Genomic DNA, 25,844 nt, shown 5'->3' with positions numbered 1-25,844 from the left:
TGTATTTCAACAGATATGAGAGCCCTCTGGGTTCACAATGTGTGTACGAGCCTTTTGTTCACTTTGTTTAAGCATTTCAAGGGTTTTTACATGTATCACATATCATTCACTTTGTGCTTTGTGCTTGAAAAGTAACTAACCGGACTAACGCGCTCAACACCTTGGTATATTCACAACTGAGGGCTAAATCCTCCTGAGTGTCAAAATAAACTTCAGAATTAAAGGATGGCACTCACAGTTCTTATTGAAACGTATTTAATCGCCCTACAGATGCCCTTCTTCAACGTGATTATGGCGATTTCACCTTTGACACCTGATAGGCTTAAAGCACCTATTCACCATCCCAGAAGTGGCCATCATGCCTTTGTGGAATGCCTGCATACTGTATCTGTGGGAGGGTCCGCTTGAGCTCTTTCTCTCTCTCTCTCTCTCTCTCTCTCTCTCTCTCTCTCTCTCTCTCTCTCTCTCTCTCTCTCTCCCTCTCTCTCAACCAGTTTGGTCAGTGATGATGCAGTCTCTCTGTAGAGTAGGACACACCTCACCTCTCTATGTTTAGGCTCCAGTTCCTCTAGGATTTCTGTGTGTGAAAGCACATTAAGGGCAGGGAGGTCTCGAGGGCTCCTGGTGTCTTCACCTTGTCTCTCCCAGGCCTCCTCTACATTGTAGCTTGAATGTTATTCCTCATTTGGATAAAAGCATCTGTTAAATGAATAAATGTAAATGTAAGCTGTGTCCAGAGATTTTCCAACATGTCTGGCATCCTCTCAACATAAAAATTAGACCATCTCCAGTAAGATTATGAAGGTTAGCATATATATAAGGTTATACATTATACCAGACTAGCCTACTTCAAGTGGGGAATATCCAGTAGAATACCTGACATTTCTTGTCACTGTGCCCTCAATGCAGTGACAGTGACACTATATGGCCGGTGAAGCTCTCCATAATAGGTCTGCTGTAATGAAGCTCTCCATAGTAGGTCTGCTGTAATGCTGTCTGTCTATTTCTGTCTCCACCAGCATGGCCCTGTGGATCTCTGCATTCCTCAAATGCAGCTGTTTTTTGGGTTGCTCCTCTGTGTGCTGCTTTGGGGCACTGCTCTGGGTCAGGCTCATCCTGTGCTGTGCTGTGCTGTGCTCTCCTCTGCAGGATGATAACGATGGCATCCCCTGGTCGGAGGAGCGCGTGGTGCGCAGGGTGCTCTACCTCTCCCTCAAGGAGTTCAAGAGAGAACAGAAGAGCAAAGTGCTGGGGAAGGAAGGCCACGGCAAGGGGGGCATTAATGGTGAGTGGACAATCATCGTAATAGCCTGTTTAGCACGTTTGCATGATTTTTTAATAGAAACACACACACACACACACACACACACACACACACACACACACAATCACACTTTATCTTTTGGTCTTCCTCCCTCCCTTTCTTCCTCTCTCTCTCTCTCTCTCTCTCTCTCTCTCTCTCTCTCTCTCACACACACACATTTCATACAATATTTCATACAATATAGCATACAATGATTTCAGTCTTCTGGCATTTTAAGACTCACAGAGATTATATTTGCTGTTGTTGTTTTCTACAATCATTTTTGTCCATCTGTAAATACTCCATTGCAATAATAATAATTCGCTAGTGAAACATTTTGCACAAGGGTCCTTTCATTTTTGTCCATAGCTCTGTTTCAACTCTGAGTGCCTTTGCCTGCATCTATCAAATTGAAGGTGAAATCACTGATGTTTAAGGAATTCGACTCCAGTAAAACTGCATGAACCGAATGTGTGAAACATTCAAATTTATTGTAACAGGCATGCGTACACACTGTTGCTAAATTCTGTAGCTGACCCATTGTTGCAAAAAAAAAGGAGTTGACAGAAAAGGATGCTGTTGTCACTTTGGAAACAGTGGAAACAGGCAGCAGTGGTAGCCAGAGAAGAATCTGCTTTCATCTCCTCTTATTGGGGCTCCATTGGAGGCGCTTTCTAGATGCCGCAGGCATATCTCAGGGCAGCCTCGGCTGTCTCCGTCTCAGTCTGAGGCCCAGCGGTAGCCTGACCTTCTCCAGAGCAGTGGGAAGCTGTCCTCAGATCAGCACTCGTCTCCGAAGGAGCGCTCTCTTCTCTTATCGTCTCATTAGGACGGCAACGTGTTGCCCAGGAAACCCACACACTCAAAGCCTCTCTTAATCTTCGGAGTGGGTTTTTTGTCACCAATTGTCTTTTTTTTTTTTGTTTAACAAAACCCTTTTAAGTTCTCATGCTTTATCTTGTGTAGGACATCTATATTCCCTTGCCACTACTGTCTCTATTTTGGGAATATCACAGTTAAATGGATGAAAAGCATTGTTTGTGGGCCAGTCGTGGATATATTGCCAGAAAGAGCTCTGCTCCAGTCAGACAGCACTGTGGACACTGCAGTCTTCCCATGATTTTCTATTTTTCTGGCCATTCATTTTTCCAGCTTATTAGACTCACTATTACTTCTTCTGCCATGCTTGCTCCCACTCTTGAGTTTAGTAAGGCAAATTAGGGCCAGAATAAAGCCCTCTCTGTATGGTTTCATTTTCTGAGCCTGGTTTTATTGCACCCTACCAGTCTGAGTCATTTTTCCTCTAATGGCCCAGAGGTGCCCAGAGCAGAGTGCGCTGCCAGCCGGTCAGTCTGCCAGCCAGCCGCGCTTCAGAGGGAGATTAGAGCACGAGGGCACCAGTGACCTGCTCTGCCCAGCCTGCATGGCACTGCACCTGCATCTGCAGACAAAAAGGGCAACTTTGGTGGAGGCGGTGGGTCAGTGTAATCATAGCATAGTCAGTGGCATAGTGGATGAGTAAAGGCCTACAAACGATACTCTGTGGCACCGATGGAGTTCATCTTTATTGACATTTTCTATTGTTAGATAGGACTGTTTTGCAGGGTGAGTGTGTGTCTGTGTGTGTGTGTGTGTGTGTGTGTGTGTGGGTTGGGGGTGGTGGTTTTGATCATGCGTAGGACAGGGTGCTATTTCGGTTTTAATGGACTGTTTCCTCTGTGGCTAAGAAAAAAACAGAAGAATTTTGTAGAAGTAGTTGTCGCAATTATACTTCTTCAATGGGGCTTTTCTTCTTTGTGTCAGCAATAACAAGGTGTGCTGATTTTTTACAGCTTGTTCAGAAAATCATTTTGTGAAAATTGTTTGTAGGGACATTCAAAAAAAGCATTTGAAGTTGGCATAAATGAATTGTGGACTTTAAATGTAAACTGATTAAAGAACAGGCAGTTAGTAATCATTGGCGAGCCATTTCGGAATGAAATGCCGTAATCGCACATAAAATCTGGAAAACCTTCCTCTGTCTGGCCCAAGTTTCTCCACCGGGACTTTTGTTGTCCCCCCCCTCCTGGCCCGGCCTCTCTCTTTAATTCTCCGCAAGACTGTGACTTCAAGGTGGCTAACTTGCCAGGAGTTCTCAAGGAATTCTCCAAAGCCCTGGCAGAGAGCCCTGTTAGGGTGCTGTATGAAGGAGAGGGTGAGAGAGAGACAGACAGGGAGAGAGAGAGAGAGAGAGAAAGAGAGAGAGTCAGACTTTAGACTGTCCACCTCTGTCAATCCTAAATATGTAATTGTTTTTCCTCTCAGGTGTTTTAGCAAATGGCCATTTGAGTGGATCGAGTTCCAGGTCAACAGCGTCCAAAGGGTTCACGGGCAGCTCCAAGGCGGACCGCTCCCGTCGCCTGGCCCCGAGTCATGATGGAGTCAGCGAATCCTCAGAGGAGGGGCCCGTCCGCAAGAGGTGAGGTTGACCGTAATTCCTAAACAATACACCAGAAATGTGTTTGATTACAAGGAAGTACAAGACAATGAATATAGTGAGTGTCAAGCACAAAGCACAGTTCCAGAGACCTCTTTTTATTCCTGATCATTGTGACCGCAAAATCAGCAATCTCTTCACGGCAATCTAAAAGGCATTACAAGAATGCCAGCCACTAATTTCAAACAAAGTGGATGTGTTTGGACCGAGAGAGAGAGAGAGAGAGAGAGAGAGAGAGAGAGAGAGAGAGAGAGAGAGAGAGAGGCAACAGAGGCAATGATTGCCGCTCGCTTTTGTAGTCTCAGCAGAGGACTGCCAGAGATGGACGCGCGACACGCGGCTTTTCCCTCGATGCGTCTGCGGTGAGCTTGGTGCAGGTCCAGTGTGGTGATTAGCAGAGATGGCTGATAAGCAGCGCAGAATGGACCAGTCTAAATGTCACAGTACTTACCGCTATTTGCTTCTCTGACCTTTCTCCAAATGGCTTCTTTTGTTGTTTTTTTAATATGCACACATGGTGTCGTATTTGTATCTCCTTATTCCTCATTTACTGTGACAAGATGGCATTAAAAACACAGTTTTTTTTTCTTGCAGTGTTTGTCAGATGGTCAAGTGAATTACCCTTTTGGCGAGGAAAGGTTTCGTGGAAAAATGGCATGTCTTAAAATGCTTGTCCTAATTTGTTTAGGCGTGTAGATTTGTGTGTTGTGTAAGAACAGAGGAGGTTGCACTTCTCCCTTGTAAGGACCCCTTTTTTGTAAGTGTAGAATGAAGAAATCCATTTCAGAAAAGGCAACTAAGCGTACAATGTAGACGGCTAAAGTGCAGCAGGCTAGCTTATTTCTGCTGTAAAAACCCATTTAGAAGACAACAGGACACTGTCCACTGTGATATGTTTATTTTCTTGTATGTTGTTCTGTGATGTTTTTATACAGCCTGGCAGCTAGTGATGTAATGGTTGCTTACATCAATTTGGCAGTTACTACTACATCAGTTTTGCTGAATGTGTGTCAGCTTTCCTTTTCAGGGCATGATTATGAGAGTATAATATTTATACAAAACATTATTTCACCGTAACAGTATCCACTAAAGGCCATGCCTTAGCAGTTGTGTGAAAAGATTGACTTCTGGGGCACATTCTACTCAACTACTTTTGGGAAAATGTCCTCCTTGGACCACAATCAGGCTCGAACTGAATAAGCTACTGAATGTGTTCGACTGCTAACCGACAGCTGATACTAATTAACGTAAATGCTGCCGCAGTTACAGATTCGATTGCAGCTCGTTTCGGGCTCAAGCATCCCAGGATGGCAGAGCTGTGAATTTTAACAAGGGGGAAACAGATACCCCTACTGCTGCTGCTGCGGCTGCTGCTGTTGTGTCGTGCGGCTGGCTGTTATTAGGACTGTTGTGTGGTGCGGCTGGCTGTTATTAGGACTGTTGTGTGGTGCGGCTGGCTGTTATTAGGACTGTTGTGTGGTGCGGCTGGCTGTTATGAGGACTGTTGTGTGGTGCGGCTGGCTGTTATTAGGACTGTTGTGTGGTGCGGCTGACTGTTATGAGGACTGTTGTGTGGTGCGGCTGGCTGTTATGAGGACTGTTGTGTGGTGCGGCTGGCTGTTATTAGGACTGTTGTGTGGTGCGGCTGGCTGTTATTAGGACTGTTGTGTGGTGCGGCTGGCTGTTATTAGGACTGTTGTGTGGTGCGGCTGACTGTTATGAGGACTGTTGTGTGGTGCGGCTGGCTGTTATTAGGACTGTTGTGTGGTGCGGCTGACTGTTATGAGGACTGTTGTGTGGTGCGGCTGGCTGTTATTAGGACTGTTGTGTGGTGCGGCTGACTGTTATTAGGACTGTTGTGTGGTGCGGCTGGCTGTTATTAGGACTGTTGTGTGGTGCGGCTGGCTGTTATTACTGCCGCAAACTTCGCGGGTGTTATTATTCTCCCGGTGCCTCAGATTCTCACAGGTCTCTTTTCCGATCAAGACATGCGGCGGTGTCAAAAAAAACTCGGCCTGCCGGTGTAATTATCACATCCCTCTCATCTGGAGGCAGGAAGCGCTGTCTTGCCTCCCTCTTGAGATGTCTTCTCTCCCTGCACAAAAAAGGGGGTTGAATGAAAAACTGGGCCATTCTGGAAGGAAATGACTTTGTATGAGATAATATCTCGAGATACCCTGCGGATTTTTGATGAGACTATTTCTCCCTCTCTCTCTCTCTCTCTCTCTCTCTCTTTCTCTCTAGCTCTCTTTTTCTCTCTTTTCTCCTTCTCCCTGATATGATTGAGTAATATAGTCTTGGGGTCTGAGAGGGTTAAAGCGAAAGGTTAATGTATACACACAGGCGATGCGACGCAATATGATGGTGAATGTGCTCAGGGGGAGAGCTCGCGCGCGGGGCCGAGCTCCTCTGGTCCCTGTCCAGACCCTCCAGCACGCTGCAGGCCAGAGGGGGCTACATAATTGCCCAGCTGCTTCAGCCCCCCTGTGCCCCTTTGCCCGCCTCTGTGCAGAAATAGCAGGTAGCCTGCCTGAGCCTCTAATAATTTATACCAGTGGTGAGGCACTGGAGCCATGTCTGATCCATACCCAGCACTCATGCAAAGACCACTGGTGTCAAATATACAGTACGCTTTCCCCCTTTTTCTTTATATTTAATGGCAAAGGCTGTTATTAGAGTGAATTCTAATTCACACTAAGTGTTAATAAATGGGTTCACCTTGTCAGAAATACATAGAGGTATATGCTCTTATTTGTATATGTTTTGAAAGGCATAACTGGTGTGTGTGCTTAGTTGTATTTTTGTATTGTATATTGTATTAATGTATTGCATTTCTTTGCTGGAACACACAAATAATGTATAATAAAAAATGAAAAAAAGCTATATGCAAATAGGAGTATTTGTTTTAGTTTCCTGGTGCTAGATAAATCATTGGTCAGGACGTCTGTGTTGAGTGCCTGTCTGTGTCCTTCCCCTGTGGCCAGTGGTCCTAATGTCTCGTCCCTCTCTGTCCCGCAGGCCCAGACTGCAGGCCCAGAGGAAGTTTGCCCAGTCCCAGCCCAACTCCCCCACCTCCACGCCGGTCAAGATGGTGGAGACCATGCCGCCCAGCCCCGTGCCCCCTCTCAGTGAGCTCTCCAAGCGCCGGCCCAAGACTGAGGACTTCCTCACCTTCCTCTGTTTACGAGGTAGGCCTCACAGAGCTCACGTTCCCTCCTCCTCTTCCTCCTCCCCATGCAAACCGTGCACATTCGATTCTAACTGCTGCTGTGATGCTGTCGTTTGGCCCATCGGCGCACACAGCAGTAACAACAGAAAAGCTCTTTCTGCAGGCCGTTTATTTTGTCCTGAAACTTCACCCTGCCGCCGTCCCAGGATGCTGCTGCTTTGTTAGCGCGGTTTATTTCCCTCCAACCCTCTGGGCCAGTAAATAGGAATGCAGGTGGGGGTGGGGGTGGTGGTGGACAGCGACGGAGAAAAAAGACTGGCCGGAGAGTACGTCTCATTTTTGCGACACACTTTTCAAAGTCGTTTGAAGGTAGCCGTGTTTTTACTGGCGTGTCCCGCACTGCGCTGCGGAGGCATCCGCTGACGTTATTTACGGCGCGTGTCTGTCTGCTGGCTCGCCTCCCGGGGCCCCGTCAGAATTATAGGCAGCTGCTCGCGCTCGCGTACAGAGTGGACGGGTGCGGTGCGGTGCGGAGCGCCACTTTGGGTCTGTTCTTAACCTCACTCTCAGACCCAAATCAGTGTTTTCCCTAAGCATCAGTGACAGCTCTCCTTTCGCCCGTGCCGTGCCCGGTGCCAGTATTTGTTTTCGTGGCTTTATCTGATTACATCGTCATTGGAGGGGGTTGGGGGGTTGGAGAGGAAGGGGGTTGGGGGGTTGGAAAGGAAGGGGGGTGGATGTTTGGAATGTGCACCCTCTGCGGCTGCCCGTTCATTCAGGGCTGGTAGTTCTGTTCATCAGTCATCAGTCAGGGCAGGTAGCGTCTGCTGGTGTCTGTCATCACAGACGCACTGTCTCAGGTTTCCCTCCTCAAGCTCTCTCTCTCTCTCTCTTTCTCTCTCTCTCTCTCCCTCTCTCTTTCTTTCTTCTCCACTGTCGGGGCTTTAACCTTATGAGAATTAATAAACCTGAGACCAAATGTCTAGACCGTATTAAGATAGTTCTTTTATGCTGAGGTCAGTTTCTGAAAAGCGCTTTTAAGTATTTTTTTTCCTTTCCATCAGAAGGACTTGGCAGCAGTATTTCCATGCGGTGAATGACTGATCACAGCCGACAGGAATACGATGAGGTGCTTTATTGTGTCTGAGCGCGACGCTCATTTACCCCCCCTCCATATCCTGTTTCGCTCCTTGTAGCATCTAACCGGAACAAAGATGTCTGAATAAAATCAAATTAACTCTTGTCCACATGCACACACACACTCACACTCACAGACACACACACACACACACTCTCTCTCTCTCTCTCTCTCTTTCACTCCCTTCCAGTTTCTTTCTCTTCTTCCCTCTCTCTCTCTCTCTCTCTCTCTCTCTCTCGCTCCTCTGTCACACACACACACTCACAGAAGGCTCTGCAAAGTCATGGAGCCCACTGATTAGATTTCCCTTTGACTCTTGGCGGAGGGCAAAGTGGGTTAATGGATTTCCAGACATAAAAAAGCGAATCAAAGCATCTCTTCCACTAGACCTGACCCCTCCCCACCACATCATCACTGACCCTTGTCTGCTAGTTGGCCATTACTGGTTAACACCCCCCCCCCCCTCCTCCCAATTCCCATCCGTCAACCCCCCGGTTCAGTGAGCAGGTGCGGAAAAGTATCCTGCGTTATTTGAACTGTACGCTGGTTCATCGCGAGTGTCATCAGCAACTGTGGCTCAGCCAGAAGAATTCAGTTAAAACTCATTACAATGACAGTCATCTCTGTGCAAGGGCTTGCAGACTCTCTAGTGCTCTGAATGCTGGTTCATGATGTCCATGACAGGGGACTGTGTTGGGCACACCAACTCATAACAGGATTTGTGGTCTTTGTGGTACGTTTTGAAGTCCCTGCAAAAAGAAAAACAGGTTTGAGGCCCCAGTTGCCAGTAAAAGAGAGGCCCCACTTCACGATGGGGAAACTCACGGACTGTATTAGGGACAGTAGAAGACCGTTGAAGAGGCCTCTCTCTTTGTTAAATGTTTATTTGGCATGAGTAATTTGCCAGCTGTCATCAGCTTCCACAGCATAACAGATTTGCCTTAGAAAAAATACCCCATTATTGTAGTTTTTTTGATAATGTAACTTCGTGAGCACTGTCATGTAAATAGGTTATATCATACTGTATGCACAGACATGCTACTGCTGTGCAGTAAATAGGTTACAGCAAGAATATTATTTTATGAAAACATCCTATTTTTTTCTTCCCAAACTACATGCTACTCCTGAAAGCCATATCTGTCCAGTGACCTGCCACACTGTTGCAATGACGAAGGCTTGTTGCGCTTGTCCTGTTGGGCCGAGGACAATAGTCCAGAGATTTAAAAGCCCAGGACGTCCATCAGAGATGAAGGATGGGATTAACCCTCTACCCCCAAGCTATCAGGAGGCCCAGAGACACCGTCTGAATACCGGCCAGTCCTGCTGTCACATAGAGATTACCTCTTGTCAAGGGGATGTCCTGACCTCTCCCATGCCTGCCCAGGGAGGCCCCCAGTGCTCTCTCTCCATCTCTCTCTCTCTCTCCATCTCTCTCTCTCTCTCCATCTCTCTCTTTTCCTCTTTCGCTCTCGCTAGATGGCCCTTCCCAGAGCCCCCCCCCCCGATTTGGGATCACATGCTAGCACATGCTAGAGTGCTGGACTCGATGACCTTCCCCTCTCCGCCCCCCACCACCCCCCGAGATAAATGGCTATTCATGGCCTCTGAAGCGGCCGCTCTGACACAGGCCCTCCATTGTGAGGCCGATGGCGGCCGGGGGGCCCGGGGGGCCGGGGGAGTCTGGCCCTCCGGCGTGGATAAGCGGCGGCCCAGATGAAGAGAGGACGGGGCTGACCAACACCGATTCTGACTCCAGCGTGGCCGAGACATTAGCCACTCGACTGGACCCCCTCAGGGCCCGTCAGCCGAGACCGGGTGTTATGACGCCCCCTCGGCCCCCACAGGCTGTCTGAAGGGGGGGACACATTTCCTCCTTTTCCCTCCCCTTCCTCCCTGTTAAGAGATATATGGTGCTATCATGGGGAGAGGTGTATATTACATGGCCAGTCCTCCCTCTATCTCTCTCTCTCTCTTTCTCTCTTTATCTCTTTCCACTCTGCCCCCACCCAATAATCTCTGCCTTTTATTTTCTCCAACTCTCACGATTTTCCTTCCTTTGGCTTCCTTCTCTCTCTCTCTCCCTCTCTCTCTCTCTCTCCCCTGTCTATCTTTCTCTCTCTCGTATCTCTAATTCCTCCTCCGTCTCTTTGGTGCAGGTTCTTCGGCGTTACCCAGCAGCATGGTCTACTTTGGTACTGCCCAGGAGGACGCCGACGTGGAGGAGGACGACGAGGAGGGGGATCAGGAGACGGAGGCAGCGGGCAGCGAGGCGTCCACGTCCTGTCAGTCCACACCGCGGAAACACAAATCACCTGGCAAACCCACCGCCAACGGCCACGGTAGTTGTACACACCCCTTCCACACACACACACACACACACACACACACACACACACACACACACACACACACACACACACACACGGGACAGATTTATTACCTTTATGTAAGTCTTTAAACAATCACATTTTTATGAAATAATGCAAATTCTCCCCCTGAGTAGCCATTGGTCAGCTACTACAGGTTTATTCAGTCCAGGGCCAGTTCTGCTTTGTGTGTTTGAACAGGCCAAAGTGTTCAGGTTTTATTATTTCTCCGTGTCCGCGGACGACCAGCAGCCGGCAGAAGGAGCCATTTGGTTCCCATTTTGAGGACCCCAGTGAGCAGTGTAGGGAATAATGGCCCTTGCTTTTTGCCACAACATGAAGTTAATGATCCATGTCCACACTCATCAGAGGCCATGGCTACATGCTCTCACTCTCCTTCCCTTTCCCTCTTACACTCTCTCTCTCTCTCTTACTCTCTCTCTCTCTCTCTCTCTCCCTATTTCAAACACAGCTGAGGCTGAGGGTACACTGAATGGAAACCTTTCCCAATGCTCAGGTGATAAAAGCATCAGAGCCATATGGAACAGGAGAAAAATATGAGCGGAATCATTCTCACTGGACCTTGTCTAAACACACACACACAGACACACAGAAGAATAATTCAAGAAAGACTCGATTCGAGGCAATATATGAAAAACTTAATCGTCAAGTGCAGTAAAATACATACATCCAGTAGCATTCCCAAAAGATTTCCCTATCTAGTGTTATGTTGTTTTTTTTCAGGTTTGTACGAGATCAAATACCTTGGCTCTTTATTATCCTTTAGACTGAGACGTACGTTTTTCTTTGCAAACGTCCCCAGCATCTTTAGGGGGTCGTGCTCTCGGCAGGCCCTTTCCCTTGCTCCGTGCATTGTTCTCCCTGATGGCCCATTTCCCCTGTCGGCGCTCTGGCCTTCAGCTGAGGCTCACTGCCTATTCAGCACAATCTCCGGACCGAAATTGGACACCGCTGTCACCGGAGAGCCTCCCCTATAAACATACTCCCCACACGCACGGACGTACCCTCCCAGCCAGGGCCGCCGCTTCAGCCAGCTCAGGTTCAAAAGTTGAATCTCCAGGCGCTCCCTCTCTCTTTCTTTCGTTCTCCCTCACTCTTCTTCCTTCTTCCCCCCTTTTCTTCCCTACATTCACTACGGACAGACTGGAGTTTGGGAGTGTTGGTGTTTGGCCTGTCGATCCCCCCATGCCCTTAGCAGAGAGTGGGTGGTGCTGGGGGGGTGGGGGGTGGAGGCCGGGTGGGTGGTGCTGGGGGGTGGAGGCCGGGTGTTGAAAAGGGACTCTGTGTGAAGCGAAATTAACTGGGGAGGGAGCCATGTTGGGCCAGCACGCTCCGCAGAGGAATCCAATACAAGGCCGGGCCTAAATGAGACAATTTTATATGCTGCGCTGGCCGAGGGCCCAGTGCGGGTGATATGTGGGTCCCATGGAGCGCCTACAGAGTGGGGCTTTCATTTAGCAGAGTGACCCAAATAGTATTTCACAACTCTTTAATATTTTTATGGCCAACATTGGACACTCTCTTTAAAAAAATGAAATTCAGCTACAGGACTTGCTGTCGAGAGAATATGCGCAGAAAGCTCCATTTCTGTGGTTGTGTGTATGTGTGTGTGTTTTTGTCACGCGTGTGTGGATGGCGATTTTATTTTCCAGGAAATATTAAGAGCTCTTGAAATGTAAACATCGTAAAAGGTGACACTGGCTCATTATGTTTTGATATATATATATATTTCTTTTTTTTAAAAGATTAATTCAGGCATTCCAGACCTTCAGGTTTATGTGTGTAATACATGCTACTTCAGTGATTATTTGTTGAAGCGTTTTAGTATTCTTAAAGAATGATCTTGAAGCAAAAGCCAAAGTAATCACATAGGGGAATAGAAAAAAATAGTGGCAGTCAATGTAATTCACAACATATAGAAGCTTAGGTCGTCTAGCTGGCAGTCAGTGTATTTAACAGGCTGTAGGGACTCACGCACACACAGTGGGTTGAAAGTATGTTTGCCTGAGGTAAAGGCTGGTTAGCCTGGCTCAAACATTGACATTATACATTATCATTCCTCACTGCGCTGTATTATTTCTCATGTAAGTGTTCACGGCATTGTTAGTCACTGTGGTGGTGGGTGAAAGCACCTGCTGACTCAGTGCATGGTGCTATAGTGTATTCATACCCATTCACTCTCCTCCTGTTCTCTCCTCAGTTTTCAGTGGCCAGGCCAAAGCCGCGGGAGTGAAGGAGGTGAGCCTGCGGTCCAGGGGGAAGGAGACCCCCCAGGCGAGGGACAGGAGCCAGAGGGAGCAACGCTCCGACCACGGCGCCCCGGCTCGCGCCTCCACCACCCACAACCTGAGGCCTAGCCGGGCGGTGCAGGAGCGGCCACTGCAGGTCTGCCCTCCACCTCACACTCGGCTCAACCACCACCCTCCACCTCACACTCTGCTCAACCACCACCCTCCACCTCACACTCTGCTCAACCACCACCCTCCACCTCACACTCTGCTCAAGTCTCTGAGAATATCATACACATTTGTCACTTATTTCAAAAGGCAGCAGGGTCATGCAATGATTGTTTGCCTATGGTGTATGCGTGTGTGTGTGTGTGTGTGTGCACTGTGCAATGATTTACAGTGAACTCAGTTGGACTACGTGCTGTATCATAGGTTAAGTGAAAGCCCTTGCTTAATGATTAAATGCAATCCAAAGAACTATTAGTCGGAACAGGTCCTTTTTCTTTTCCTTTGAATGCATACACTGAGCTAGCTGATTTCAGTCATTAGTCAAACCTCACTAAAGAGATGGAGAAGCTGCTGGTCTCACTTCAGGCACACTGGCACTGAGTCAAGGAAAAAGTTGAAAACCCTTTATTGAAGTTGGGGCATATCAACAGTAAAAATGGCAACCGGTTCAAACCGCTTTCTGGGTCTTCGTCAGGGTGTGGTCTGGGGTCTAATCTCCTTGATTGGCAAACTGGATTAAAGCACTCACTGCTAATGAGTAGGCTACATGCACCCTATGTGAACACAAAGTAATGGGAAGCATTGTTTTATGTGTGCAGACCGTGGAGTGTACAGTAGGCTACATTTGTGCTATGCTACGCTGGAGTCCGGCGGCGTTAAGCTCTGCTCAGCATACTGCGCCATAAACAGAGGTGCCAAAACAACTCCAGCCAGAGAGTAGTAAAGTAAGGAATGAATAAATGCCCATTTGATGGGCAAATGAAACCACAATCACGGCGGGCACCATGAAAACTACTGGCCCACGTTGCCAGTTTAGTCAGAAACGGTTCATCAATCAGGGGGTTCGAGTGAGAGACTCGAGCACTTATGAGATTCAGAGCAAACGTTACGTGGCTTGTTTCGGTTCTCCCTGACAGAACTCCATGTCAATTTAAATCCATTCACTGTTTGGAAACAGAGCAGAGCTTTGGTCCAGGAAAAAACAACTAGGCTACATTAATAACATCTTGTTACACAAAATCAAAACCTTCGACTGATAACATAAATCAGACATGAATATAACAAAGCTTGCCATTTTAAATCCACTTAAACATCAGGGTGAATTTGACCTATTTGGCAGCTGCGCAGCACCCCGCGACTGTGATCAAGGGTCATGGAAAACTGGTTATAACGGGAGCCCATGCAGTGACTGAAGCTTAAGGCTTTGCGATTTTCGTCCATTGCGTCGGTGTTGCGGAGGCTCTGTGCTGCGCTGAGCCCGAAGTTTCCTGTCCTTGTGCCAGCGCTTCCTATGGACTGCAGAGCTGCAGATGGTTCACTTTAGCCTTCCCACCATCCTGCAGCAGGGCTATAGCAACACATGATGTCATCTGCCTCCCGGTGGCCAGATCCTCCCCTCCCACCCCCCAACCACCCCACTGACTCACGTGTGCGCAAAAACCAGTTCAGAACAATAGGACCGTATGTGCATAGAGACATGCAGTCTGGCTTTAAAGCTACACCTTGGTATGTGTGTGTGTCTGTGCTGAATGTAAGCGTGGATCTTTGAGCCGGTGTGTATTAAGCACAGCGCAGGCAAAACCGCCGCCCCTCCCCCACTCTCCCTCTCCCTTGCTCTCTCTCTCTCCCTCTCCCTTGCTCTCTCCCTCGCTCGCTCGCTCACACACATTTCTAGGCCGAACAATCGCTTTACATGGCTGAGCTCACGTGCCCGCTGTCTCTGCAGAGCTGAGCAGTGCTGGTGAGCCCCCTAGTGGTGACTGCGGAGCCTGCTGGAGATTAGTTACACAGTGGACCCACTGACCCCGTTTCAGACATGCATGCTAATACTTACAGGCTGGCTTTGCTTGAGTGCATATGAAAGGTGTTTTGGAATGATACGTTGGTTACTGCTTGTTAGCTTGTTTCATGGCCTGAATTACAACCTAGAGAGGTTAAATCACTCCAGCTAGAAGGGTGATATCACACAATAATAAATAGTATAGATAGTGCACTAGAAATAAATTGACTAGAGAGGCTAGAAAAGTTTACTTCAGTTAAAAAGGTTGTATCATAAAATAATAAATAAAATAGGAAATAAATGTACTAATTATATCTGGATATGATCTAGCAGGCAGTAACCAACTTTACCTTCTTCATATGCTTCCAGGTTTGGAATTCTAATGCTCATTTGTGTTTCTGGTCTCCAAAGGTTTCTAGAATGAATGGAGCATTGCGGGAATCTTCCACCAGCACGCGGAAGGCAAAACATCCCCTCCCCCCGCCTCCGCCGCCACCACCGCCGACCAAAGCTGTGAAGTACCCCAAGGGCCACGTCACCTACACCAAAGCGAGGTTGCTCAAGGAGGCCAAGCTCAACCCGGGCGCCCGCACCAGCCAGTCGGCCACCTCACGCACCAACAGCCACAGCCACGCCAGCAACACCAGCCAGCCCCCCCACAAAATCAACTCAGGAAAAGCCAGACAGAGCAGCCAGGTCAAGACCGTCCGAGCGGCGCTACCCCCCAAGGCCGACGGCTGCTCGCGGCTCAATGGCAGGAGCAGCGGCAGAGGCGAGGCAGCCGGGGAGACACGCCAGGTGCCGCGTCAGCCACCGCCGCCGCGGCGTAACGGACTCAGGCAGTCAAAGAGACAGCTGGAGGCGGCCGGGGGAGGCACTAGCCCGGCCAGGAACAGTCCAGAGGTGGGCATCAAAAAGGTCAAAGTGCAGGTGGTGTCTCCGGAGACAAGCTGCAAGAAGGCTGACGCTGTTCCAGCCGAGCCACACGTGCCGGAGAAGGTCGCCGCGGAGACAGCCGCAGAGACGGCATCGGCCGTGCCCAGCAACGGCGACGCGGCGGCGGCGGGCAGCCAGCAGACGGCGGCCTCCCAGAGGCCCAAGCGGGTGTCGGCCGGGCGGCTGATGTTTACCCGCCAGGCTCAGCCCAGGCCACCGCCTCCGCCACTGCCACCCTTCCAGCCGCCGCAGCCCAAAACTGCCCCGACGCCACCAGCACTGCCGCCGCCCGCCGAGCCCCCGAAACCGGCCGAGCCCAAAGCGGCCCGCGAGAGGGAGCGGGGCAAGCGAGGCGCTGGCACGGGCACCAGGACAGGGGCGGACACAGGGGCGGGCACCAGGACAGGGGCGGACGCAGGGGCGGGCACTGGGACGGGGACGGGGGCGGACGCAGGGCCGGGGCAAGGGCCGTTCGAAGGCGTGACGGACGTGCCGGTGTTCGAGCCGTCGGCGCAGGAGTTCCAGGACCCGCTGGCGTTTGTGGCGCGCGTGCGGGAGCGGGCTGAGCCGTTCGGACTGTGCCGGATGGTGCCGCCCCCCTGCTGGCGGCCCGAGTGCAAGCTGAAGGACGAGATGCGCTTCGTCACGCAGGTGCAGCACGTGCACAAGCTCGGACGCCGCTGGGGCCCCAACGTCCAGCGGCTGGCCTGCATACGCAAACACCTCCGCACACAGGCCATCTCCCTGGATGAGCCCCCACTCATCGGTATGTGGCCAACTGTGTGAAAATGTACAGTATCTGTATGGGGGTGTACATGTGTGATTATTTAGACAGTATTGGAATGTATGGATGCAAGTATGAGGCTCTTTATGTAAAAATGGAATATTGTGTGAAAGGTTTTGTTGTTTCTGTTGTGTCTTAATGCACCTGGGGCTGGCAGCTCAGTAATCACACTGAGACATTTGAAATGCTGGATGACTGAGAAAACATACTGTAATACTTTACCCTCCAGACATTCAACAGTCATTAGAGCTTCAGCTAATAATGATAGACATGATCGTGTTCAAACTTGTCATTATATGACACATTGATTTAGAACAGTGGTGTTGCTGTCTTGCAGTTTGAGTGTGTGTGTCTTGCTGTAAGTGCTTGTCAAGATGGTGGAGGAGAGTGTGTTTGTGTTGCTTGAGAGAGTGACCAGCTAAATCAGGATTACGCCGAGTCCGCCAAGAGGCTGCCTTTGATGAGATTACGCAGGGATAGAAACTGTCGCCCTGCTCACACATACACACACACGCAAACACACCACACACACACACACTCACACACACATACACACACATACACAGATCACACACACACAGACACACATGCATACACACACACACACAGAGACCACACACACACCACCTCCACCCCCCCACCCCACCCCCGCCACCCCCACACACACACACACACACACCCTGTCCCACACACACCCTGGCTGAAGTGGGGAAGGTTGAGAGCCACGGCAGGCTAGCATGCCAGCTCTGGCCCGGCGGGCACCAGGCGTCTTGAGAGCCGCGAGCAAGATGAAAGGGCGCCGCCCTCGTCAGGCTGGGCCCACGCTGGCATCGTGACGGGCCGCCAAGAAAGCCTGTGACAAATGGGGAATGTCGGGGTGTGGGCAGTGGCCGCAGGGGGGAGGGGATGAAAGTGGAGCTAAAGAGATTTTCAGTGTGTGTGTGTGTGTTTGTGTGTGTGTGTGTGTGGGGGAGAGAGAGAGATGAGAGAGTGAGAAAAAGAGTGAAATAGAGAGGGAGAGGATTAACCATCCCCTACAGTTTCAACAACAACAACAACAACAGTAGTAATCACACACACAAGTAAACATCCCATGTTTTATTCACGCACCCTCCCTTGCACAAGATTTATATTTAAGCTCTGTACCTCCTCTCATTTCTGTGCATTTGTGTGTGTGTGTGTGTGTGTGTGTGTGTGTGTGTGTGTGTGTGTGGTGTGTGTGTGTGTGTGTGTGTGTGTGTGTGTGTGGTGTGTGTGTGTGTGTGTGGTGTGTGTGTGTGTGTGTGTGTGTGTGTGTGTGTGTGTAGGGGGCTGCGAACTGGACCTTGCTCGCTTCTTCCAGCTCATCAACGACATGGGCGGCATGCAGCAGGTGAGCGACCTGAAGAAGTGGAGCCGCCTGGCCGACCTGCTGGGCATCCCCAAGTCGGCGCAGGACCGCCTGGCCAAGCTGCAGGAGGCCTACTGCCAGTACCTGCTCTCCTACGACTCGCTGCCCGCTGCCGAGCGCGCCCGCCTGGAGTGCGAGGTCCTCGCCGACAAGGAGCAGCTCGAGAGGCACAAGGGGCCCCTGGAGGGCCAGGCTGACCACTCCCAGCAGGCCCTGCTGCTGCTGCCGCGCAGCGAGCCCAAGAACGGCCTGCTCAATGGCGTGCTGCACCCGAACGGCGCGCACCACCACCAGGGCAGGCTGAGGGAGCTGCAGCTGGACACGGGCGGGAAGGCCAGCGGCGCCAGCGGCACCAGCAACGGCAGCAGTAGCCGGCGGAGGACGGCGTCACAGGAGAAGAGAGCAGGAGGAGGAGGTGAAGAGGAGGAGACCGAGCAACAGGGTGGTGTACTGAGTGACCAACATAAGTGCGTCTACAGGGTATGTGCACTCGTAAACAATGGAATAGAGGAATCCTTTTAATGCCAAAATAACCAGAAGCCTTTAAATGTCCTTGAAAGAAAAGAAGAAAAAAAAACATGAGTGACATGAGACAACATACATACTACACATACATACTATACCATGCACAACAATAAACACAAACAACAACAATGCAACAATCAGATTTGAAGAGACAAAAGGGTGCATTAAAAATGACTGATTGCTGAAGAGCACTTAACACATAATTGGCAGCCGGAGGGTAAATGCACTGGACAGGTCAGTGGGGATGGGTGGGCTCATGGCCAGTCTGCGCTGCCCTCCTGACTGGGGATAGAGAGAGTAAGCTGGAGCTGGAGATGGAGGTGGTGCAGGATGCCACCAGTCTTGCTGAGACAAGTCTGTCTCCAGGGCATATTTTCTCATGGGATTATTGCCCAGGGCACTCAGGCACACACATACACACACACACACACACACACACACACACACACACGCACAGACACACACACGCACAGACACACACAGACACAGACACACACACACACACACACACACACACACACCACACATACACACCACACACACAGACCACACACAGGATTAAGTTGATATGTCTTCACTGCACTGGAAATAAGTTGCGATGAAAGCATTGGCAAATTAGCCTGATGCACCTCAAATAAGTCCTGTTAGTTAAATACAAAATCACAATTTTCTATGTATTCATTTCTGAAAACTGTTTTTTTTTCTCTCAGGGGAAATCCATGTCCCTCACAACATTCTTCAGGACAGCAAGGAACACCATGAACATGTGCTTCAGCAAGGAACCTGACGCAGCGGAGGTAGAGGTCAGTAAGTGATCAGCCACGCTTGGAGCGTCCCTGATGGATCATTAACCTCCTCTGTCTTTTCACTCCGTCTGGGATGTACTCAGAGGGATTGCACGTCATTCTTAATCTGTGTGTGTGTGTGTGTGTGTTTGTGTGTGTTTGTGTGTGTGTGTGTGTGTGTGTGTGTGTGTGTGTGTGTTTGTTTGTGTGTGTGTGTGTGTGTTTGTTTGTGTGTGTGTGTGTGTGTAGGAGGAGTACTGGAGGATCGTGGAGGAAAGGGAAAGCCATGTTGCAGTGCATTGTGGGAGGATTGACACTAAGACACATGGGAGCGGCTTCCCTATGGGCAAGTCTGAGCCATTTTCAAAGTAAGTGCACAGTTCAAACCTCGCATGACGCAAAAATGTCACTAACTACTACCAACCACTAGAAAACTAGTGCCATTTAAATGACAACAGAGCTTTTAACGAAGCTGCCTTATATTCTCTCTGTCTGTAATGCTAGTCCTTATAGTTCTCCTCTGTGTATTATCAGTCCGGTAATATGCAGTTCAAGACCTTAGATCCCTTTGGAAATGAGAATGAAATGAGATGCAGAGTTACTGAAATTAGGACAGCATACTGCTACACATAGTAATCTTTTTTACTGTCTGCGTCTGACCAATGCTGCGTGTTCTAACTTCAGGCATGGATGGAACCTCACTGTCCTTCCCAATAACTCAGGATCCATCTTACGTCACCTCGGTGCTGTGTCTGGTAGGTGCTCGCATCGCGTGCCATACACGGCCTCACGACAGATAACGGAGTTCCATGTCCACTTTACAGACTGTAGTGTGACTCACTGAAAGCCTTGTGTTTCCCTCGCTGTGCAGGAGTGACCATCCCCTGGTTGAACATTGGCATGGTTTTTTCTACCTCATGCTGGTCTCGGGACCAGAACCGCCTTCCGTACATAGATTACCTACACACTGGTGCTGACTGTATTTGGTGAGTGCAGAATGAGCCTGATCTTCCGATATTTTATGCCATTTGTACCCCCCTCTTAGTCTAGTTACATTTTCTTGAACACAGAAATGTTGAGTACCCTAAAGTTTTATTGCAGAAATGTCATCTATAGGTCTAGTGGATGGAATTCAACTTGGTTCCTAAAAGTTGCTCTTTGGGTAATTTGTATAATTAGCATAATAAGATAATTAAGACACTACAGGTGAATAGGGTAAAAATGTTACCTAGCTATCACCATGAAACTTTCCCAGTTGATTACTTATGTTAAGATGAGAAATAAATGTATTGCATGTTTTTTTCTATGTTAATGTTTAAATATGTAAATTAGGCCCTATCTCATTAAATATGCGCTCATTTGCTTACAAACAAAATCAGATTGTGTGATAAAGCTAGGCTCAACATTCTGGGTTGACTATTGGGCCTATGGGGGATGCAACTAGACTATATGTCAGATATGCATATGCCTCTTCATCAAGAATCTATTTAGATTCTTAAATGGTTACTGTGCAACTTGTAGATCATGTAATAATTCACCCTCTGCTTGATATAACTCTCACTTCTGAAGGTCTGTCTAGATAGACAGGCTGTAAGACCTTAGAAAAAGCACTGACAACCTATATAGGTTATCTGAGTAACTGAAAGCTGCAGACACAGTGATGGGCCCCCCCACTAGGTTCTGACCCCCAGTGCTGTCGGCAGGTACTGTATTCCCGCTGAGGAGAAGACGAAACTTGACAAAGTAGTTCACACACTGCTGCAGGCCAATGGGACTCCGGGACTGGAGATGCTGGAGAAAGGCATCATGGTGAGTGAGCGTGAACGCCAGCACAGCACAGCACAGCACAGCAACGCCCCTCTTTGACCTACCTGATACTCTCTCTACTCTCACGTAACACTGGACTCATAATGACAGTGTGTTAGAATAAAGCAGGTAGATGGTTTTATGGTAGTGTGGTATAGAGGTATAGTTGCATTGCCAAATTTATGCATATTCTATACAGATATCTATTCAAATTTCTCTCTATTGACTGCAGGGATTAAACACTGTGGCCCCTGTGGAGAGCTGAGAATCTTTGTGACCCCCCCCACCCCCCTCCCCCCGTGCGTGTGCATGTGTGTGTACCTGTTGCTTTAGATCTCCCCCGAGGTGCTGTGTCGAGAGGGCATCCGAGTCCACCGCACGGTCCAGAAGAGTGGCCAGTTCATGATCTGCTTCCCAGGGACGTTCGTGGCCAAGGTGTGCTGTGGGTACAGTGTGTCGGAGACGGTGCACTTTGCCACTGCCCAGTGGATGACCATGGGCCATGAGGCTGCTAAGGTAAGCGGAGAGGGTCAAGAAGCACACCACTGATTTTGCCAAAGGAAAAGGGTTATTCGGAGACATACTCATTGAGACATAACCATTAAAAGCAAAAAAGTGAAAGTAAATATATGCCTATGCTTGTCAAATTATACAAGCGAGGCTCCTGTTCAAACAAAAGATGACTGGACAAGGTGTTGGAGTACCTTATCTCATTCTCTTCCTCTGTTTGTCTTTCTGTCACTCTTTCTGCCACCAGTACTACAAAGCTAAAAGATTAATTTCTTTTATGAGAAGTGCAGTCACTCAGAAAAGCAAACAAATGAACACAAAAAAGTACTTAGTCATGTTCCATGTAACACTAGCACTCTATAATTCAAATAAATATTGCATTGGTCTCTCTCTCTCTCTGTTCCCTCTCTTTCTGCCGTTCACATTCATTTCTCTCGTTTGTACAGGAACTGAAGCGTCGTCGGATGGAGGAGCCGTTTTCCACGGAGAGGCTGCTTTACAAGATGGGCATGTTTGAGTCCAGACGGGAGAACAAACTTTTGCAGAGTACAATCTCCTCACTTCTCAGAGATCTCAGGTATAAACATGCATTAGGAGGACATAAACACAAACAACCTTTAAGGAGATAAATCCTTAAATAAAATAAAAGTGTGTGCTTCACCTCACTGTGTGTTCACTGTGTGCTGTTTGTGTTTCACTAATTCACCGATTGGGTTAAATGCAGAGACCAAATTTCCCTCACGGGATCAAAAAAGTATATACACACACACTTAAATGTAAACCAACATAAATTCCAAAGACACCTAAACCATTCATCATAACCTCATACTGCTACCGAATTACACACCCACAACACAAGGCTAAACACACCTGTGCCTTGCTCCTCTACAGGGACACAGAGATTAGCCAACGGCAGGATCTGTTCAAGGCCGGGCTGCGTTCGTCGGCGCGCTACCGGACGCTGGACAGCAGCCAGCCCCCCACGGAAGGCCGGAAGAAGCCGAGCGCGCGGTTGGCCGAGGACACCTCAGACCGGCGCTGCCAGACCTGCCAGCACCTGTGCTACCTGTCCATGGTGGGTACCAGACAACATAGCCTCTACATGCCACACAGCCCTAGTGTAACTGACCACAGGGAGCACGCTCTGTGAGATGCTTAGTTGGAGGCTGCAGCACAGTAGACGGCGGACAGTTATCATTAGGGATCATTAGGTTGACTAATAGCGGTGTGAATGCAGTTTGAATAGTTGTATGATTTTGTGAGATCTGTAGTGAGAGATTGTTGTGAAGTTTGTAATCCACAGCACTGACATAAATAAGTTCACAAATTGTGTTTCAAAGTAGTAACAAATCAGTTTGATTGATGTGCAACAGTGCAAGCGCTCATTACTCTCTGAAGTTTTAAACCTCTTTGAGATTTATTTCAATATGAGAAGTTTGCTTGCAAGGTAATAAGGCTTATTCAGTGATACACTTATTATGCATTAATTGAAAATGACAGGAGGCCTCCGAGGCCATTGCAGATCTGTCTACTAATGCAGTTTTATGCCATGTTAGCAGTTTGTTTCAGTGCTAACTCTCCTTGCATACTGGAGACGCTCCTAGCTTGTGAAGTGTTATGTGTTTGGGTGGATTCCAGTGCAAAAGCAGTGCCTTCGTCAGTCACCTTAAGGGAATATCCCATCATAAGTCGAGGAATGACAATTCCACGGTTTGGGTGGATCCTTGGGGTTGCCTTTTAATTTCACGGTTAAAAGCTGGACGCACTGTAAGTAGACATGTGTTTTGCTGCTTACCCTATCAATATCCAGTGGAAATATGATAATAAAAGAATAATAAAACAATTTATTTATATATCACTTTTTAACCACAAGTGCTTTGCAGACAAACAAGCAAAACAAACAGTAGCAAACTTAAATTATAATAAATAAAAGGGTCATCTAACAGGGTAAAAAATAGAGAAAATAAAGAATGTGAAGACAAACCGAAGGTTGTACTGTATACCTGATAACATATATGATTTATGTTATCATAACTTGGTAATCCAATTTTCCGCATCTCTTTGTAGACAGCCAGTCCTTTGAGAGAGTGTGGCTCATGTTGTTGGCCTTTGGGCCGTGTGGTTTCCTCAGGTGGTCCAGGAGAGCGATAACGTGGTGTTCTGTCTGGAGTGCACGCTGCATCTGGTCCAGAAGCGACGCTCCTCCAGGGGTCTGAAGATGATGTACCGCTACGACGAGGTAAGAAGGGCTCACGGGCCAGCAGAGTTCAGTCTGCTCCTCTCAGTGGTACGTAATTGCAATATTATGCAGGTGCTCAACTGCAGCCCCAGCCTGCTAGCCTGACATCTGTTTCACTGATGTGAAACATGTCCTGTGTCTGACATTAGTAATGCAATTAGTATTGGTGTTTTGGGGTATTTAGGGCATTTTGAGGGTGTTTTGGGGTATTTAGGGCATACTTATTTTGATTGGTGTGTACCAAAGGCCTCTGAGCAGAACACTCTAGAATCTTTGGTACGTACTCTACATGTTCAACCTGTTGAACCAACACGTTGAACCTGTTTGTGTGGATGTGATGTGTCTACGTCTGTGTGTGTAATCTGTGGTGTGTGTGGATGTGTATAATGTGTAATGTATGTTGCCATGTGTGTGTGTAATGTGTGTGTGTGTGTGTGTGTGACAGGAGCAGATGAACAGCCTGCTGAGCCGCGTGAGTGGGAGGGTGCAGGAGAGGAGCAGCGAGAGGAGGAGGGCGGAGCCTCAGGCCCAGGCCCCAGCTCCGTGCCCAACACCAGCACAGCGCAGCCCCCGTGCTGCCAGGAGATCCACCCAGACCCCCAAACACACCGCCAGCCCTCAGATGTGACCCCCTACACACACACACACACACACACACACACACACACACACACACACACACACCTCAATCACCTGATACACTCCACCTTTCAACTTTCTGAAAAACAATCCCCCACTCTTACACACACCAACCCTCAGCATTAACACACACATACACACAAATACCTTCCCAACAGAGATGGAGGACCTCTTCCCTGAAAGCACGAAAAATCTTTTTGCACTAGTTCTGAGGTCAACTGTTTCTCTTTTTTATCGTTATTTTATATGAGTTTGTTGTTTTTTTTAGATCTGAGTATTTTCTGGTTGTTTTAGCATTAAGTTGAATATAGATCTATACGTAAATACCAATATATCTATCGAATTACCTTCTGTTTTGTGCTCAAATGGTGCTGTAGTTTCACTCTCTTCCACACTAGGCCTGCCTGCTCTCCTCCTCTAGACGCCCCCTGCAGGTCACCCCCCGCAGTGAAAAAAAAAAAAAATCAGCCAGGAAGTGCAGACTGAGGTTACTACAAAGAAGTCACACAGCAGTTTTAAATATAAGCTATTTTGTAAATCAGAAAGTCAAATTATTATTATAAAAGAGACACCTTCCCGCTGGCCCCAAAGTCAGCAAAATTAGAAAATGCCATGAAAACGTTTCAGACCTATGAATAAGGTTTCTAAGAAATGAAGCCATTAATTTTAAGCTTTATTATAAATACTAGGATACTACTTTATTTCAGTTGTAAGAAATAAGAACCCCAACCCACACAACCCCCCCCCCCTTGACATTATGTCATGCAAATTAGATTTTACCAAAAAAAAACAAAAAAAACAATAAAACCCACACAGATGCTAAAATTACCCTTGTTACACTTGTGCTAAGCCAATACCTTATCTTTTTGTGCTCTAAACTCAAGCTGAGGGAGAGCATGGTGGGTGGTTCGAGGCGAATCGACGGTGAAGACGAAGGGTATTAGCCTTACTCACCCTTTTGGAACCTTCACCTGCCTCGGCGAGTCCTCCGCAGGGTCACGCTTGTAACATATATAAATAAGTGCTGCTTAAATCATGAAGTATGGCATAGTGGTGGTCCCTAGTTTTTTAGCTTTAATTTTATAATAAAAAGGGAAATGTTAAAATAATAATAATAATAATAATAATAATACATAATTATAACAATAATAATAATAATAATATAGGTACAGTAGTAGCTCCTGTTGTTGCACTGGCACCCGATTCTTTAATCCCAACTTTATCGTTGCTTCCCTAAAAATTACTGAACTGTATTAGAGATAATCAAACACAGAGTTTAGTGTTTTCCAGAGTTGTGGTTGTCTAGTTTTTGTTTGTTTTTTAAGGCCTTACAGTGTTTTATGATGTTTTTTTTTTTTTACAGTAAACCTTGCTTGTCTTACATTTTATTTATAAGCACTGAATTTTCCGCTCTCCTATCAAAAGTTATGTTATTACAGTTTTTTCACTTTGCAGGTTTGTACTTCTAAGTTTGAATAAATAAACTATTCCACTGTCAATCCTTCACATCTCAAATGTCTG

At 48.0% G+C, this 25,844-nt stretch overlaps 1 protein-coding gene across 2 annotated transcripts in view; it reads left to right on the top strand.

The window, feature by feature from the left end:
* jarid2a (jumonji, AT rich interactive domain 2a) overlaps nucleotides 1-25,822 on the top strand; it is a 38,873-nt gene extending 13,051 nt beyond the window's left edge. Inside the window, exons 2-18 of one of the 2 annotated variants that reach the window (XM_042106470.1) lie at nucleotides 1,150-1,285; nucleotides 3,608-3,761; nucleotides 6,798-6,967; nucleotides 10,243-10,428; nucleotides 12,674-12,858; nucleotides 15,121-16,411; nucleotides 17,737-18,299; nucleotides 19,055-19,147; nucleotides 19,379-19,497; nucleotides 19,814-19,884; nucleotides 20,001-20,115; nucleotides 20,833-20,938; nucleotides 21,269-21,451; nucleotides 21,892-22,022; nucleotides 22,337-22,520; nucleotides 23,577-23,684; nucleotides 24,130-25,822. In XM_042106470.1, the coding sequence (XP_041962404.1) occupies nucleotides 1,150-1,285; nucleotides 3,608-3,761; nucleotides 6,798-6,967; nucleotides 10,243-10,428; nucleotides 12,674-12,858; nucleotides 15,121-16,411; nucleotides 17,737-18,299; nucleotides 19,055-19,147; nucleotides 19,379-19,497; nucleotides 19,814-19,884; nucleotides 20,001-20,115; nucleotides 20,833-20,938; nucleotides 21,269-21,451; nucleotides 21,892-22,022; nucleotides 22,337-22,520; nucleotides 23,577-23,684; nucleotides 24,130-24,312 (3,978 nt within the window). In that variant the 3' untranslated portion in view covers nucleotides 24,313-25,822. The remainder of the gene's footprint in view (nucleotides 1-1,149; nucleotides 1,286-3,607; nucleotides 3,762-6,797; nucleotides 6,968-10,242; nucleotides 10,429-12,673; nucleotides 12,859-15,120; nucleotides 16,412-17,736; nucleotides 18,300-19,054; nucleotides 19,148-19,378; nucleotides 19,498-19,813; nucleotides 19,885-20,000; nucleotides 20,116-20,832; nucleotides 20,939-21,268; nucleotides 21,452-21,891; nucleotides 22,023-22,336; nucleotides 22,521-23,576; nucleotides 23,685-24,129) is intronic. The other variant, XM_042106471.1, reaches the window with a different exon arrangement.
* Nucleotides 25,823-25,844: the final 22 nt, after the last annotated feature.

Source organism: Alosa sapidissima, chromosome 10 (genome assembly GCF_018492685.1).
Source record: "Alosa sapidissima isolate fAloSap1 chromosome 10, fAloSap1.pri, whole genome shotgun sequence".
Lineage (NCBI taxonomy): Eukaryota > Metazoa > Chordata > Actinopteri > Clupeiformes > Clupeidae > Alosa > Alosa sapidissima.
Note: the sequence above shows the minus strand (reverse complement) of the source record. Positions and strands in the feature narration are given on the sequence as shown.